General features: G+C 40.2%; 1 protein-coding gene across 3 annotated transcripts in view; it reads right to left on the bottom strand.

Annotated features, from left to right (window-relative positions):
* phf21b (PHD finger protein 21B) overlaps positions 1-14,979 on the bottom strand; it is a 168,842-nt gene that overhangs the window by 80,601 nt on the left and 73,262 nt on the right. For all 3 annotated transcript variants that reach the window (XM_063058098.1, XM_063058099.1, XM_063058100.1), the window contains one exon: positions 2,497-2,589. In XM_063058098.1, the coding sequence (XP_062914168.1) occupies positions 2,497-2,589 (93 nt within the window). The remainder of the gene's footprint in view (positions 1-2,496; positions 2,590-14,979) is intronic.

Raw genomic sequence — 14,979 nt, 5'->3', positions numbered from 1 at the left:
CCCGAGGAGGGCGTTCGGCGAAGAGATGGAGATGGACTCGTGTGGAGCGTCTGGTCGACCACCATTTTTGGTCCCAGGCGGCCGGTCGAGGTGGTCCGAGGGATCGCAGGGTGAAGAAGAAGGTTCTTGAGCTCTAAATGTTTTGTGCACGAAGAGATTGAACTTTGATAAGTGTGGCGCCTTTTATTTTCCTTTTATATTTTATTCTCTATTAATTATATAGTTCCAATAATATCTATAAACTGTAAATCATTTAATCGTATCTGGTGTATTGTCTGTTATTTGGGCGGGGTGGGGTCTATCACACAGCATCCACACAAACTAATTACCCAGTTTGGCAGGGCCGAGGGTTGTTTCCCTAAACGACAGCGTGCTGAGCGACCCCAAGGGTGGCCGAGGGGGCTACATTAGTATACTTAGTAGATTAGCTGTATTGAAGACCCTTTGCTGGCTCTCCTTCCATGTGCTAACCAAGAACCAATTGACATTGGTCAAAACATTATTTATTGTTTCAAAATTTTCACGTAGGGCAAGTATTTTCAACTAGATACGACAACGTGTAAGCAGTGGATGTATAATAACACAATCAAGCTTGTTGAGCAATTTTATAGAATCTGAGGAAATTAAGGATTATTTTTAATTAGCCAGCATGGGGAAGATCTGGTGTTTAGTCTGATGTTCAGAATTAGCAGAACATTAGTGATATCCTATTTATTGGAACCCTTAGGATTCGGTCATTTTTGGGGCAAAGAATTAAGACAAGGTACCTTATCTATAATCAGATTTCACATGGAAATATCAATGGAAAAATTACAAAATGTATATTGTGACTCCATCACAAAAATGTAGACCTACATTTAATAAATTAGATAAAAGATAAGTTTATCTAATGGATAAAAGAATCAATAAAAGGCTTGCTTGCCATTGGATTTGTATAATTAAATTTTGTTTCCTCTGCCATCCTGTGACTTATGTAAGCTGCTACACATATGAACTTGAACAACCAAAGATTCCATTCAGGACAATCAACTTCAACACACGAAAATCAAGGAATGATTCTCACTCTGACTGATGTGTAACCAAGTTACTGCACTCATATAAGCAGTTTCTGATAAATGTCACAAAGCTGTATCATCATCCAAGCACTTTCTCAATCTTTATTATCACATTGCTGCAGCTCACTTCCAATAATCTTTCTGGATGAACAGTGCTGAAAAATCAGAAATTGTTCAACCCATTTTGCCTCCAATCCAGAACTTAGGTTAGTCCAACCTCTATCATCAAGCTGCATTAGCAAACAATGCTTCGGTACATGCACTTACAAAGACCATTATTTAAGTAATTACTGGCTTGTTTGCCCACAAGGAAAAGCTTTATACTTAAACGGCTGATAAACCTTAACATGATAGCAATTATAGAAATGACCACTACACGGTCCCAGCAGATGTGAATTCCTAGCTTCACAATGATGACATCCTCCTCTCTGTTATATGGCACTACCATTGTGTTAAATGGGATAAACTCAAAGGATTTGGCAGTAGAAAGGTGTCTTATGCAACCTCATGAACTTGAATACTCTTTTCTCTCCGCCCCCCCCCCATTTCTATTAAGCCAGGAGATGAACCTTGCTTCAATACAAGTCAATACAAAATCTCCAACTACTATATCAATGACTTTTCTTTCATTATAAAGTCAGAAGAAGAAATATTCAATGATGGCACAGTATTCAATTCCATTCAAATTCTCAATGAGTGAAGCAGTTCAAAGCTGAGTGAAGATCAACACTGAAGCGCAGTTAATACCTGACAACTAACATTTGCACAAGAGCAGCAGGCAATGTCAACCTCCAAAAACAGAGTGTGACCTCCTACCTTGCACTCAATGATATTACCAATACTAAGTCCACCAACATCAATGTCCTCAGAATCTCCACTACCCTGAAAAAAAAATGTTAACTCATCTCCTGATCCTGAAGTCTCTGCCAACTAAAATACACAAATCACAAACATGAGTGAATATTCTTTAACATCCTGAATGAATACTGCTGCAACAGCTCTCAAGAAGTTCAATGTCATCCAGGATTAAGCAGACAGTTGAATGAAGTTCATGCTAATTTGGAGATTTATCAACTCTCGCCAGAGTTTCCAGCACTGCCTTCTTATGTGCCTTAGGGGTAGATAAATAATGCTGGCCTTGCCAGTAACACCTAGATTCAAAAACGTTGAATGAAACAAAAATTGAATAAATTAACATCTACCTGTCCTGTCAAGCATCTCCTTCCTCACCGGCTCAAAAGATACATAAAACTGAAGTATAAGAAAGTTATCCTTGTTCCACAAAAAACACCTAAGAATCCTGTCCAACAATGAGTATCAGCCAAAAGGGATTATCATTTAACATTCAAAATAATAGGTGGGTTACTGGGCAGTGTGGCTCGTTGGACTGGAAGGGCCTATTCCTCACTATAATATAAAATAAAATAAACAAATTCTTTACCTGAGGTAGCACTGGGGGTCCTTGGCCTGCCAACCTCTGTAATGAGCTGACTTGGGGGACCTTGATGGGCACTGCAGTAATAGTTCCCACAGTCTGTAGAAGGGAAAAAAAATCATAATACAACTTCGCCTTAAGTTAGGTATTTGCTTACAATTGCTTTCCAAATACAGAAATCCAATTCTGACAGAAGCTGAAACAAAACACAATAAAATATTGATTTATCAACAATTTAAACAGTAATGATCATACATGTGGGACAATGAACATTATTCATGAGAAACAAGGGCAATGTTACATTAAATACACCAAACCTGAATATTTCATTTCAGAGGTATTTTCACTGTCAGAAGCCTTATAAATGTATTCATTATTGGGCTTGTAAAGCGTACATATTAGTTACTTGTTAACATGGATTAAATGTACAGTTAATGTGGTAATGGTTCATATCTTGCATTTCCAAGGCTCTTACTCATCTGTAAAATCTGTTCTAAAGTTAGGTAAAAAAAAACTGAGAATGGAGAGTCTGGCTGGTGGAATCAAACAACCAAATACCTCCTGAGTTAAACCAACTCATACTAGAATGGATTTTGAAATTTATTGTAAATTGTGATCAGGCTTCAAACCAATGATGCACAAAATTGCACACCAGAGATGTTGCAAACATAATCAGGATGAAGCAGATTTTAATACAATACTTAATTCACTGAGGATGCTTTAAACAATTTCAAAATTTTAAAATATTACAATTTTAAATAGCATTCAATTCTACCTTTTCCAAGGAGGAAGATTTCAGTAAGACCACCAAGTTATTTTGTTCTTCAAATCTGCTGAAGATGTTACACTATTTAACCCACTTCCATCATAAATGCCCAAAATGTGATATATCTTGAGGAAGCCATGTTGACTTTATCATGTGCCTCCAAGTACTCCAAAAGATCTTCCCAACCACTGAAGTCTAGCTAACTGGACATATCCTTCCTCTGTCTCCCTTCCTTCTTAAAGAGTAGAGTGATATTTGCAATTATCCAAACTTCCAGAATCTAGTGACTTTTGAATACTAATACCTCCACAACCTCTTCCGCTATCTCTTTCAGTACCCTAGGGTGCATTCCATGTGACCCAGGAGACTTATCTGCCTTCAGACCCTTCAGCTTCCCAAGTGCATTCTCCTTAGCTATAGCAATTACACTCACTTCTGCCCCCTAACACTCTGGAATCTCTGGCATACTGCTAGTGTATCCCACAGCGAACACTGACGCTAAATACTTATTATTCATCTGTTATTTCTTTATACCCCATTGCTACCGCTCCAGTGTCATTTTCCACTCTTTCCTCTTATATTATGGACTAACTTAACTTCATCTTTTCTCTCCTTATTGCTTTTTTAGTTGTTTTCTGTTGCTTTTTAAGTTTCCCAATCCTCTAACTTCCCATTAATTTTTGCTGAATTATATACCCTCTCTTTGGCTTTTATGCTGTCCTTGACTTACCTTGTCAGCCATGGGTGCCTTATCCTATCTTTAGAATACTTCATCTTTGGGTTGTATCTATCCTGCACCTTCCAAATCGCCCCCAGAAATTCCAGCCATTGCTGCTCTGTCATCATCCCTGATATTGTTCTCTTCAAATCAACTTTGGCCAGCTCCTCTCTCGTGCCTCTGAAATTCCCTTTTAATCACTGTAATATTAATACATCTGAATTTAGCTTCTCCCTCTCAAACGGCAGGAGGAATTCTATCACTGTCTCCTAAGGGCACCTTTACCTTAAGCTCCCTAATCAAATCGAAATCATTACACAACACCCAATCCAGGGCTCAACAACACTCTAAAAGGCAATTTCGTAGGCATTCTACAAATTCCATCTCTTGGGATCCAACACCAATTTGATTTTCCCAATCTACCAGCATACTGAAATACCCTACAACTATCAAAACATTGCCCTTATTGCATGCCTTTACTATCTCGTTGTGATTTATAACCTACATCCTGGCCACTGTTCAGAGGACTGTATATAACTCTCATCAGGGTCTTTTACCTTTGCAGTTTCTTCAGTCTGCCCACAAGATTCTAAATCTTCTGATCCTTCATCACCTCTTCCCAAGGATCTGATCTCATTTTTTTAAACCAAAAGAGCCACCCCACCCCATCTGCCTACCTGTCAATCCTTTCAATAAAATGTGATTACTTAGCTGTTAATCTCCCAACTAGGATCATCTTTCAGCCACAACTCAGTGATGCCCACGTCATGCCTGTCAATCTTGAACTGTGCTTCAAGATCATCTACCTTATTCCATATTAAGGATCATAAAGTGAGCTGCCAGAAGGACAAAAGGAGCTGGACGTTCAAAATGGAGGCCATATTTCAAAAGAGTCTAAGGTGACACAGTTAAAACAATGAGCTAGAGTTAAGAATTCCTAAAACGGCCACAGACTTTCTTCACCAGAGGCAAGAAGCGTTTGTAGATTTGGAAATGGGAATACCAAAACCGTCATGGCTAACCAAATGAAGGAAAGAGACTATATAAGTAAACTCAAAAGGGAACCTCAGAAATGTCAAATATATAACGTATTTTCACTGTGTTTCTTGTACTGTATTTAAAGACAGAATGATAGTATGAGAAAAGATTAGGAGCTAACAAAAGGAAACAGAAGCCTTTCATAAACAAGAGGAGATGACAAAGAAATGGTAAGGCCAATTAGGATTCATTTTTAATAGAAGGAAAGTAGTAGTGTGATCTTTTCAGAGTTATTTGGTGGGTCATGGGTAATTTATTTTTCTTTAAAAAGTGCAGGTGTCATTACAAGGAACTGAGTCATCTGTGAACTGCATGAACTAGGTACTGTAAGTAATTGCATTCTAATAATAAATTTTTCTTAAACTCTGCAATCAATTTTGTTTAAAGCTAGTAATCAGCAAGTAGTTACTCATGTTGCATCACTATGGTGAGATAGTCTCAGCAGCTTTTCCATGACTCCTACCACCACCACAGTTCTGCTCTAAAGCATTCTGCTGCTTGAGATGTATCAAAAACCAAGCTCCATTATGTTTTTGAAATTCTGTAGTGTCTGTAGATGTCATACAGTTACAGATGTCCAGAATTTTCCACCAGTCTAATGTAAAACTGCCATTCATTGTTATTACTTCAAAACAGTTTTAGAATGCCATTGATGTACATTTGCATCAGGATCCTAAAGTTGCATTAACCCGTTCATTAGTGGCTTCCTGACTGCACTCTAGTTCTGTAATGCCCATATGAGGCAAGGGAATCCAATATTGTACAATTCCTCCCACAACCTATGGTAGAAATTTATACAAATATACTGCAGCAGATGTGATTTATCCATTTTCCTGAAACAGACAAGGACAAGGATCTTTCTTGTATGAAAGAACCCTTCAAACCATAAGCTAAAGGACAAATGCTGCGTTAACTGCCCAGCTGTTAGAAGGATCATTATCTCAACCAGAAGCCCTGAATCAAGGGATTCATAATCTATTGAGGGGTAGATCTGTGGTGACCAAGGGTAACACAAGTCTTCCAGGTACAACCTTAGAAGGCCGCAAGTTCAAAGAGGCAATTTCAGACTAAATTGTGACCACAGAGCTTGCACAATACAATTTCCTGAAAAGCAAGATTGGGTAGCATAAGTGGCACCAACCCATCATTCCCAGGTGAGCTCACTGCCTTTTATGCACTCTTTCATAGGGAGAACCACGACTTCCACACTAGCCCCACATTTCCAGAGTTCCCCGTAATTTCAAAGGCCAATGTTTGGACATTCCTTAAAAGACTGATCTACAAAATGAATCTGGTCGAGCTGGTGTAACTGGCTGAGTATTGACCAACTGGCTGGAGCATGCACAGCCATATTCAATCTCTTACCTCTATGGTCTGATTTTCCCACCTGCTTCAGGTTGGCATTTATTGTGCCAGTACAAAGAAGAATGTGGTGACCTGGCTCAATGACTACCATCTGGTAGCACTAACATCAATCTAAAGCAGTACTTTGAGATGTTAGTTATGGTGTAAATCAACTCTTGCTCAGAGATTATCCGGATCCACTCCAATTTGTTGGTAAAGGTCCACTACCACAACAGGTTAACCACGAGTGCAATTTCTATGGTTCTTCTCTGCTCTGGACCATCGAACAGGAACAGGTATATATGGCAACAGCTCATCAGCTACAGCCCAGTACTGCAATCTTAAGAAAATAAAGACCATGACACACATTACTTAGAAGGTTGAGAAGGTTCAGCTTGTCATCAAATCACGAACTAACTTCTACAGAGGTATTGTTGATTGCAGCGAGAATCATTGCATCATGGTCTGGTATGGCAATTTAAATGTGCAAGAATGCAAGAAACTGCACAGAAGCAGACTCTACTTAGTACATCACAGGCACATCCCTCCTTACCATTGGTATTATTAAAAGGCAATATCGAGCTTCAAAATTACCACCATTTGAGCCATGCCATTTTCTCATACCGGCCATCAGGCAGGAGATACAAAAGCCTGAACTGCCACATCACCAGTTCAAGAATAAGTACGTTAATCACCAGTTTAGCAACATTATAAACTTTATTTTGCACAAAAATGAGTATTATTTTTTGCTCCAATTGTGTTTTATACGAAAATTCTGTATGATTTATATTAAATCCATGTTCTTTTTAGGAATGCTGGTTATTTAATGCTAAATGCAAGTAATGCTGTTGCAAATATGTTTTTCATTGTACCTGTGAATATATGTACTCATGCCTATGACAATAAACTCAACTTTGACTCTGATTAAAAATAACATGGGGAACTAAGGGAACTAAAAACCAGTACATTTCATGGTGCATTGCACATTAGCAAAGTGTTTGAAAATTATGTCCTTTTCATGTAATTATAACGGCAAATGGCAACAACTCTGTTATGACTGTAATCTAAAACCTGGACAATCACTCGGTTAACAAATATTTCCAAAATATCAACTCATAGCAATTACTGCTTGCTCTAAGTTTGTTGAAGCATTTATTAATCTTCAAAATTTGGCTCTAATATTCAGTTGTGAGAATCCCTTGTTGCAACTTGTTGATGTAGAATAGATTAACTATTTTCTTGTAAACTTCAATCAAATCAACTACTAATCCTTTAAAATCTAAGTAATGCCATCTTTGCTTGAATTATCTTTTAGTGGAATTTATTACATGGAGTTTATGTATTATTCCAATGATATACAAGTAAAATATTGACAGCTCTGAAAATCCAAAGGTAAAATAGATACAAAATGGGAAGTGTCCTCAACTTCCAAATTCTGTTGGCTCTATAATGATGCCCACAGATCGGATGTTAATACCATAAGATACAGGAGCAGAATTAGGCCATTCAGCCCATCAAGTGTGCTCTGCTATTTCATCATGGCTGATTTATTATCCCTCTCAACCCCATTCTCCTGCGTCTCCCTGTAACCTTTGATGCCCTTACTAATGAAGAACCTATCAGCCTCTGCTTTAAATTTACCAATGACTTGGCCTCCACAGCCATCTATGTCAAAGAATTATGCAGATTCACTACCATCTGGCGAAAGGACTTTTTCCTCATCTCTGTTCTAAATGGAAGGCCCCCTATTCTGAGGCTGTGCCTCTTTACAGAAATTTGTGTGATGTTATGTTAGATCCAGACTTGTTCAAGGTTGAAGGTGATTTAAAGATAAAATGGAGGGCTATCTGGAAGGGAAGGTTTAGACTGATCATATAAGGTTAAAATGTTGGTATAACATCATGGGCTGAAGGACCTGTGCTGTGTAGTAACTGTACTATGTCCTATGCTCTAATTAATTTTGTGGTTAAGGTGCACTTATCAAAGAGTTAATGAAGTGCACTCAGTGGCCACTTTATTAGATACAGGGGTGGAACCTGGTGTGTTCTCCTGCCGCTGTAGCGCATTCACTTCAAGGTTCGACATGCTGTGCGTTCAATGATGCTCTTCTGCACACTGTTGTTAACACATGGTTCTTTGAGTTACTTTAGCCTTCCTGTCAGCTTGAACCAGTACGGCTGTTATCCTCTGACCTCTCTCACTAACAGCGCATTTTCACCCTCAGAACTACCGTTCATAAGACCGTATGATACAGGAGCAGAATTGAGCCATTTAGCGCATCCAGTCTGTTCTGCCATTTCACCATAGCTGATCCACTTCCCTCTCAGCCTCAATCTCCTGCCTTCTCCCCATAATTCTTCATGCCCTAACTAATCAATAACCTATCAACTTCTGAGTTAAATATACCCAATGACTTGATCTCCATAGCTTCCTATGGCAACAAATTTCAGATTTACCACTCTCTGGCTAATGAAATTGCTCCTCATCTCTGTTCTAAATGGACATCCCTCTATCCTAAGGTACACCTTTGGTTCTAGACTCCCCCACCATATGAAACATTCTCTCCATATCCAGTCTATTGAGGCTTTCAACATTCGTTAAGCTTCAATGAGATCCCCTTCATTCTTCTGAATTCCAGTGAGTACAGGCCTGGAGCCATCAAATGCTCCTTATGTGGTAAGCCCTTCAATGGTGTAATTATTTTCACGAATCTCCTTTGAACCCTCTCCAATGTCAGCATATCGTTTCTTATATAAGGGGCCCAAAACTACTCAGAATGCTCCAAGTGAGCCTTCACCAGTGCCTTATAGAGCCTCAACATTACATCCTTGCTCTTATATTTTAGTCCTCTTGAAATGTTAACTAGCAGAATAAGTAAAGAGGAACTAATAGATGTGATAGATTTCATTTCTGAGAAGGCCTTCAAAAAAAATGTGCCCTACAAGAAATTAAACAAAATTAGAGCACATGAAATTGAGAATAAAACATTGACATGGATTGAGGATTGAACATCAGATAACAAACAACAATCTGAATATGAGAATAATTTTTTTGGTTGAGAGGCTACAAGGATTAGAGCAGGAGCCCCAGCTATTCACGATCTATATCAAATGATTTGGATGACGGAAACAAGACTAATATAACCAATTTTGCTGATCATACAAAGCTGGCTGGCAGTGCCAGATATGAGGATACAGCAAACAGTTTGCAGGAGGACATTGACAGGTTAAATGAATGGATGACAACAAAGGAATGTAACACAAAAAAAAGTTTACTAGCAACTTTGATGGGTCAAACAGAAAAACAGAAAAACTAATTTTTCTTTTTAAAAATGAGAAACTGAGAGTTCTCCACATGCAGAGGACCTACATGGACCTGCATGCCCTGAGTCACGAGGAATGACAGTTAACAGCATTTGTTAGGATTGCAAATAGAATACTGGCCTTAATGACTGGAGGACTTTGAGCAGAAGACCATTTTAAAATATATTGGAAATATGAAGGGCCCTTAAAAGATAACACTTAGAATTTCCAGCATCTGCAGAATTCCTGTTGTTATACTTAGAATATTACATACTTCTACATGCTTGCAACAGAAGTGCAAATTATATTAACCAGAATGGTTCCTAGGATAGAAGCAAATTGCTCAATGAGGCTAGATAACAGTGATTGAGTCCATGCTTGGAAAGAATCAGTAATGATGTTATTAAAACATACAAAATTCTTATGGCCATGACAGTGTAGAGGTAGGATTGAAGTTTATCCTAAACAGGATCCTTAAAACCAAGGGCTACACTCTCAGAACTAAAAGAAGACCATTCAGGAGTCATAGAATATAGAACATAGAATAGTACAGCAGAGTACAGGCCCTTCGGCCCACAATGTTGTGCCGACCCTCAAACCCTGCCTCCCATATAAACCCCACCTAAATTCCTCTATATACCTATCTAGTAGTCTCTTAAATTTCACTAGTGTATCTGCCTCCACCACTGACTCAGGTAGTACATTCCACACACCAACCACTCTCTGAGTAAAAAATCTTCCTCTAATATCCCCCTTGAACTTCCCACCCCTTACCATAAAGCCATGTCCTCTTGTGTTGAGCAATGGTGCCCTGGGGAAGAGGCGCTGGCTATTCACTCTATCTATTCCACTTAATATCTTGCATACCTCTATCATGTTTTCTCTCATCCTCCTTCTCTCCAAAGAGTAAAGCCCTAGCTCCCTTAATCTCTGATCATAATGCACACTCTCTAAACCAGGCAGCATCTTAGTAAATTTCCTCTGTACCTTTTCCAATGCTTCCACATCCTTCCTATAGTGAGGTGACCAGAACTGGACACAGTACTCCAAGTGAGGCCGAACCAGAGTTTTATAGAGCTGCATCATTACTCACGACTCTTAAACTCTATCAGACGACTTATGAAAGCTAACACCCCATAAGCTTTCTTAACTACCCTATCTACCTATGAGACAACTTTCAGGATCTGTGGACATGTACCCCCAGATCCCTCTGCTCCTCCACACTACCAAGTATCCACCCATTTACTTTGTACTCTGCCTTGGAGTTTGTCCTTCCAAAATGTACCACCTCACACTTCTCCAGGTTGATCTCCATCTGCCACTTCCCAGGCCACTTCTGCATCCTATCAATGTCTCTCTGCAATCTTTGACAATCCTCTACACTATCCACAACACCACCAACCTTTGTGTTGTCTGAAAACTTGCCAACCCACCCTTCTACCCCCACATCTAGGTCATTAATAAAAATCACGAAAAGTAGAGGTCCCAGAACCAATCCTTGTGGGACACCACTAGTCACAACCCTCCAATCTGAATGTACTCCCTCCACCACCACCTTCTGCTTTCTGCAGGCAAGCCAATTCTGAATCCACCTGGCCAAACTTCCCTGGATCCCATGCCTTCTGACTTTCTGAATAAGCCTACCAAACCTTGTCAAATGCCTTACTAAAATCCATGCAGTTCACACCCACTGCACTACCCTCATCTATATGCCTGGTCACCTCCTCAAAGAACTCTATCAGGCTTGTTAGAAACGATCTGCCCTTCACAAAACCATGCTGACTGTCCCTGATCAGACCAGGATTCTCTAAGTGCCCACAGATCCTATCTCTTAAGAATTTTTTCCAACAGCTTTCCCACCACAGACGTAAGGCTCACTGGTCTATAATTACCCGGACTATCCCTACTACCTTTTTTGAACAAGGGGACAACAGTCGCCTCCCTCCAACCCTCTGGTACTATTCCTGTAGACAACAAGGACATAAAGATCCTAGCCAGAGGCTCAGCAATCTCTTCCCTCGCCTCATGGAGCAGTCTGGGGAATATTCAGTCAGGCTCCAAGGACTTATCCGTCCTGATGTATTTTAACAACTCCAACACTTCCTCTCCCATAATATCAACATGCTCCAGAACATCAACCTCACTCATATTGTCCTCACCGTCATCAAGTTCCCTCTCATTGTTGAATACCGAAGAGAATTATTCATTGAGGACCTCACTCACTTCCACAGCCTCCAGACACATCTTCCCACCTTTATCTCTAATCGGTCCTACTTTTACTCCTGTCATCCTTTTGTTCTTTACATAATTGAAGAGTGCCTTGGGGTTTTCCTTTACCCTACTTGCCAAGGCCTTCTCATGCCCCCTTCTTGCTCTCCTCAGCCCCTTCTTAAGCTCCTTTCTTGCTACCCTATATTCCTCAATAGACCCATCTGATTCTTGCTTCCTTAACCTCATGGATGCGCCTTCTTCCATCTGACTAGATTTTCCACCTCACTTGTCACCCATGGTTCCTTCACCCTACCATTCTCTATCTTCCTCACTGGGACAAATTTATCACTAACATCCTGCAAGAGATCTCTAAACATCGACCACATGTCCATAGTACATTTCCCTGCAAAAGCATCATCCCAATTCACACCCGCAAGTTCTAGCCTTATAGCCTCATAATTTGCCCTTCCCTAATTAAAAATTTTCCTGTCCTCTCTGATTCTATCCTTTTCCATGATAATGCTAAAGGCCAGGGAATGGTGGTCCCTGTCCCCCAGATACTCACCCACTGACAGATCTGTGACCTGAGCCAGTTCGTTACCTAATACTAGATCTAGTATGGCATTCCCCCTAGTCGGCCTGTCAACATACTGTGACAGGAATCCGTCCTGAACACACTTAAACTCTGCCCCTTAGACCGCTGGACTAAGTGTGTAAATGTAGGAAAAATAAATGAGCTGGGTTTTCTAAAATTGGCTCCTTCTACCTTAGACCACAAACCTATCAACCACCCATGGTATATAACAGCCATCAGGGTCCTTTTACCCTTGCAGTTTCATAACTCAACCCACAAGGATTCAACATCTTCTGATCCTATATCACATCTTTCTACTGATTTGATGCCATTCTTTACCAGTAGAGCCACACCACCCCCTCCGCCTACCTTCCTATCACTCCAATATAATGTGTAACCTTGGACATTCAGCTCCCAACTACAACCATCCTTCAGCCACGATTCAGTGATGGCCACAACATCATACCTGGCAACAAGATCATCCACCTTATTTCTTATACCATGCGTATTTAGATACAACACCTTGAGTACCATATTTGCTATCCTTTCTGATTCTGCATCCCTAATGCTTTGATACTCAGCCTGTTGGCTGCAACTAAGTCCCATCACCTGACAGTCTGACTGCATGCTACCTTTACTTTTTTTTAAACCATCCGTCCTTTCCCCCGAGTCCCTTCCCTCCAGTTCCCACCCCCCTACCAAATTAGTTTAAATCCTCCCCAACAGCTCTAACAAATCTGCCCACAAGAATATTAGTCCCCCTTGGGTTCAGGTGCAACCCATCCCTTTTGAACAGGTCATGCCTCCCCCAGAAGAGATCCCCATGATCTAAGAACCTGAAGCCCTGCCCCCAGCATCAACTTCTCAGCCACGCATTTATCTGCCAAATCACCCTGTTTCTACCCTCACTGGCACGTAGTACAGGCAGCAATCCAGAAATTACTATCTAGGAGATCCTGCTTCTCAGCTTTGTGTCTAACTCTCTAAATTCTCTTTTCAGGACCTCTTTGCTTTTCCTTCCTATGTCATTGGTACCAATATTTACCAAGACATCTGGCTGCTCCCCCCCCCTCCAAAATCTTGTGAGCATGATCCGAGACATCCCTGACCATGGCACCTGGGAGGCAACATCTGGGTGTCCCGTTCACATCCACAGAATCTCCTGTCTGTTCCCCTCACTACTGAGTGCCCTATCACTATCGCTCCCTTCTTCTCTCTCTTTCCCTTCTGCACTACGGACCTATGCTCAGTACTTGTAACCCGGTCACCATGGCATTCTCCCAGGAGGTCATTCCCCACAAAAGTACTCAAAGCGGTATACTTGTTTTTGAGGGGAATGGCCACAGGGGTGCTCTGCTCTAACTGCCTATTTCCATTTCTCTTGACAGTCACCCAGCTACTTGCCTCCTACAACTTCGGGGTGACTACTTCGCTGTAACTTTGATCAATTATCTCCTCACTCTCCCCTACAAGCTAAACTTTGCTTCATTGACCTTAAATGGATATCTTCTGGTATTAGCCTTCGCCGTTCTGGGAAACAGGTAATGTCTGTCCACTCTATCTATACCTTGCATAATCTTGTACATCTCTATCAACCTGCCTCTCCTCCTCCGCCACTCCTAAGAGAAATGCCCGTAACTCATTCAATCTTTCCTCAAAAGACTTTATGCTGAAGCTTTTTGCAAATCTTTAAAAAGAAGCATTATTTCATGTTTTGACAAAGGTACGAAGTGAATGGTCCAATCGACTGCCACTGTGACTACCTAGAAAGGGGTACTAATTTCACAGAATTTTAGTTGATTATGATCTTTAATGTCATTTTATTCAGGAAGGAAGGTGAATCGGGGATGTGTTAAACAAAGGGCAAGATTTCAGAATAATAGAACGAGTCAAAATGGCTTAATGAGTTATAATATTAAGCTAGTCGGCTTATATTAAGCTGTCAATGGTAAAATGGTGGGAAATTTCCTGGCTGACTAGATTTATGTATGTAGGATTAAAAAAAACAAAAAACAATAGAAATTTCTGGAAATGTGCAGCAAGTCAGACAGCATCTATGAAAAGAGAAACAGTTAATGTTTTGGACAAAGGAACCTTCATCAGACTAAAGAGATTTTATTTATAAGTCATACAACCATCACAGGTCATAAGTTAATTCATTGAATTTCTGGATCTCACAACTGCATTAATGAAAATGGGTGAAAGAAATCAAATCCCATAATAAGTGATCAACAATTTAATTGAAGGACTGCCCCCCAAGATGGTGGGGCAGTATCAAACACTTAAATGATTGTAAAACAAAAAAAACTGCTGGAAATACTCAGCAGATCAGGCAACACCTGTGGGAAGGGAAAACAGAGTCAACACTTCAGGTCACAGAAAAATTTGCAGCCTAACCATCTGAAAATTCCTAGTATTTCGTTTTTTTTTAAATTAGATTTACAGCATCTTCAGTCTTTTTTTGGATTTTCACTTAAATGACTGCATTCTTATTTTTCGGTCTGCAGAGCCCTCAAAGGACAGGTCCATTCAGCTA

Source organism: Mobula hypostoma, chromosome 9 (genome assembly GCF_963921235.1).
Source record: "Mobula hypostoma chromosome 9, sMobHyp1.1, whole genome shotgun sequence".
Taxonomy (NCBI): domain Eukaryota; kingdom Metazoa; phylum Chordata; class Chondrichthyes; order Myliobatiformes; family Myliobatidae; genus Mobula; species Mobula hypostoma.
This window is presented reverse-complemented; position numbering and strand designations above follow the sequence as displayed.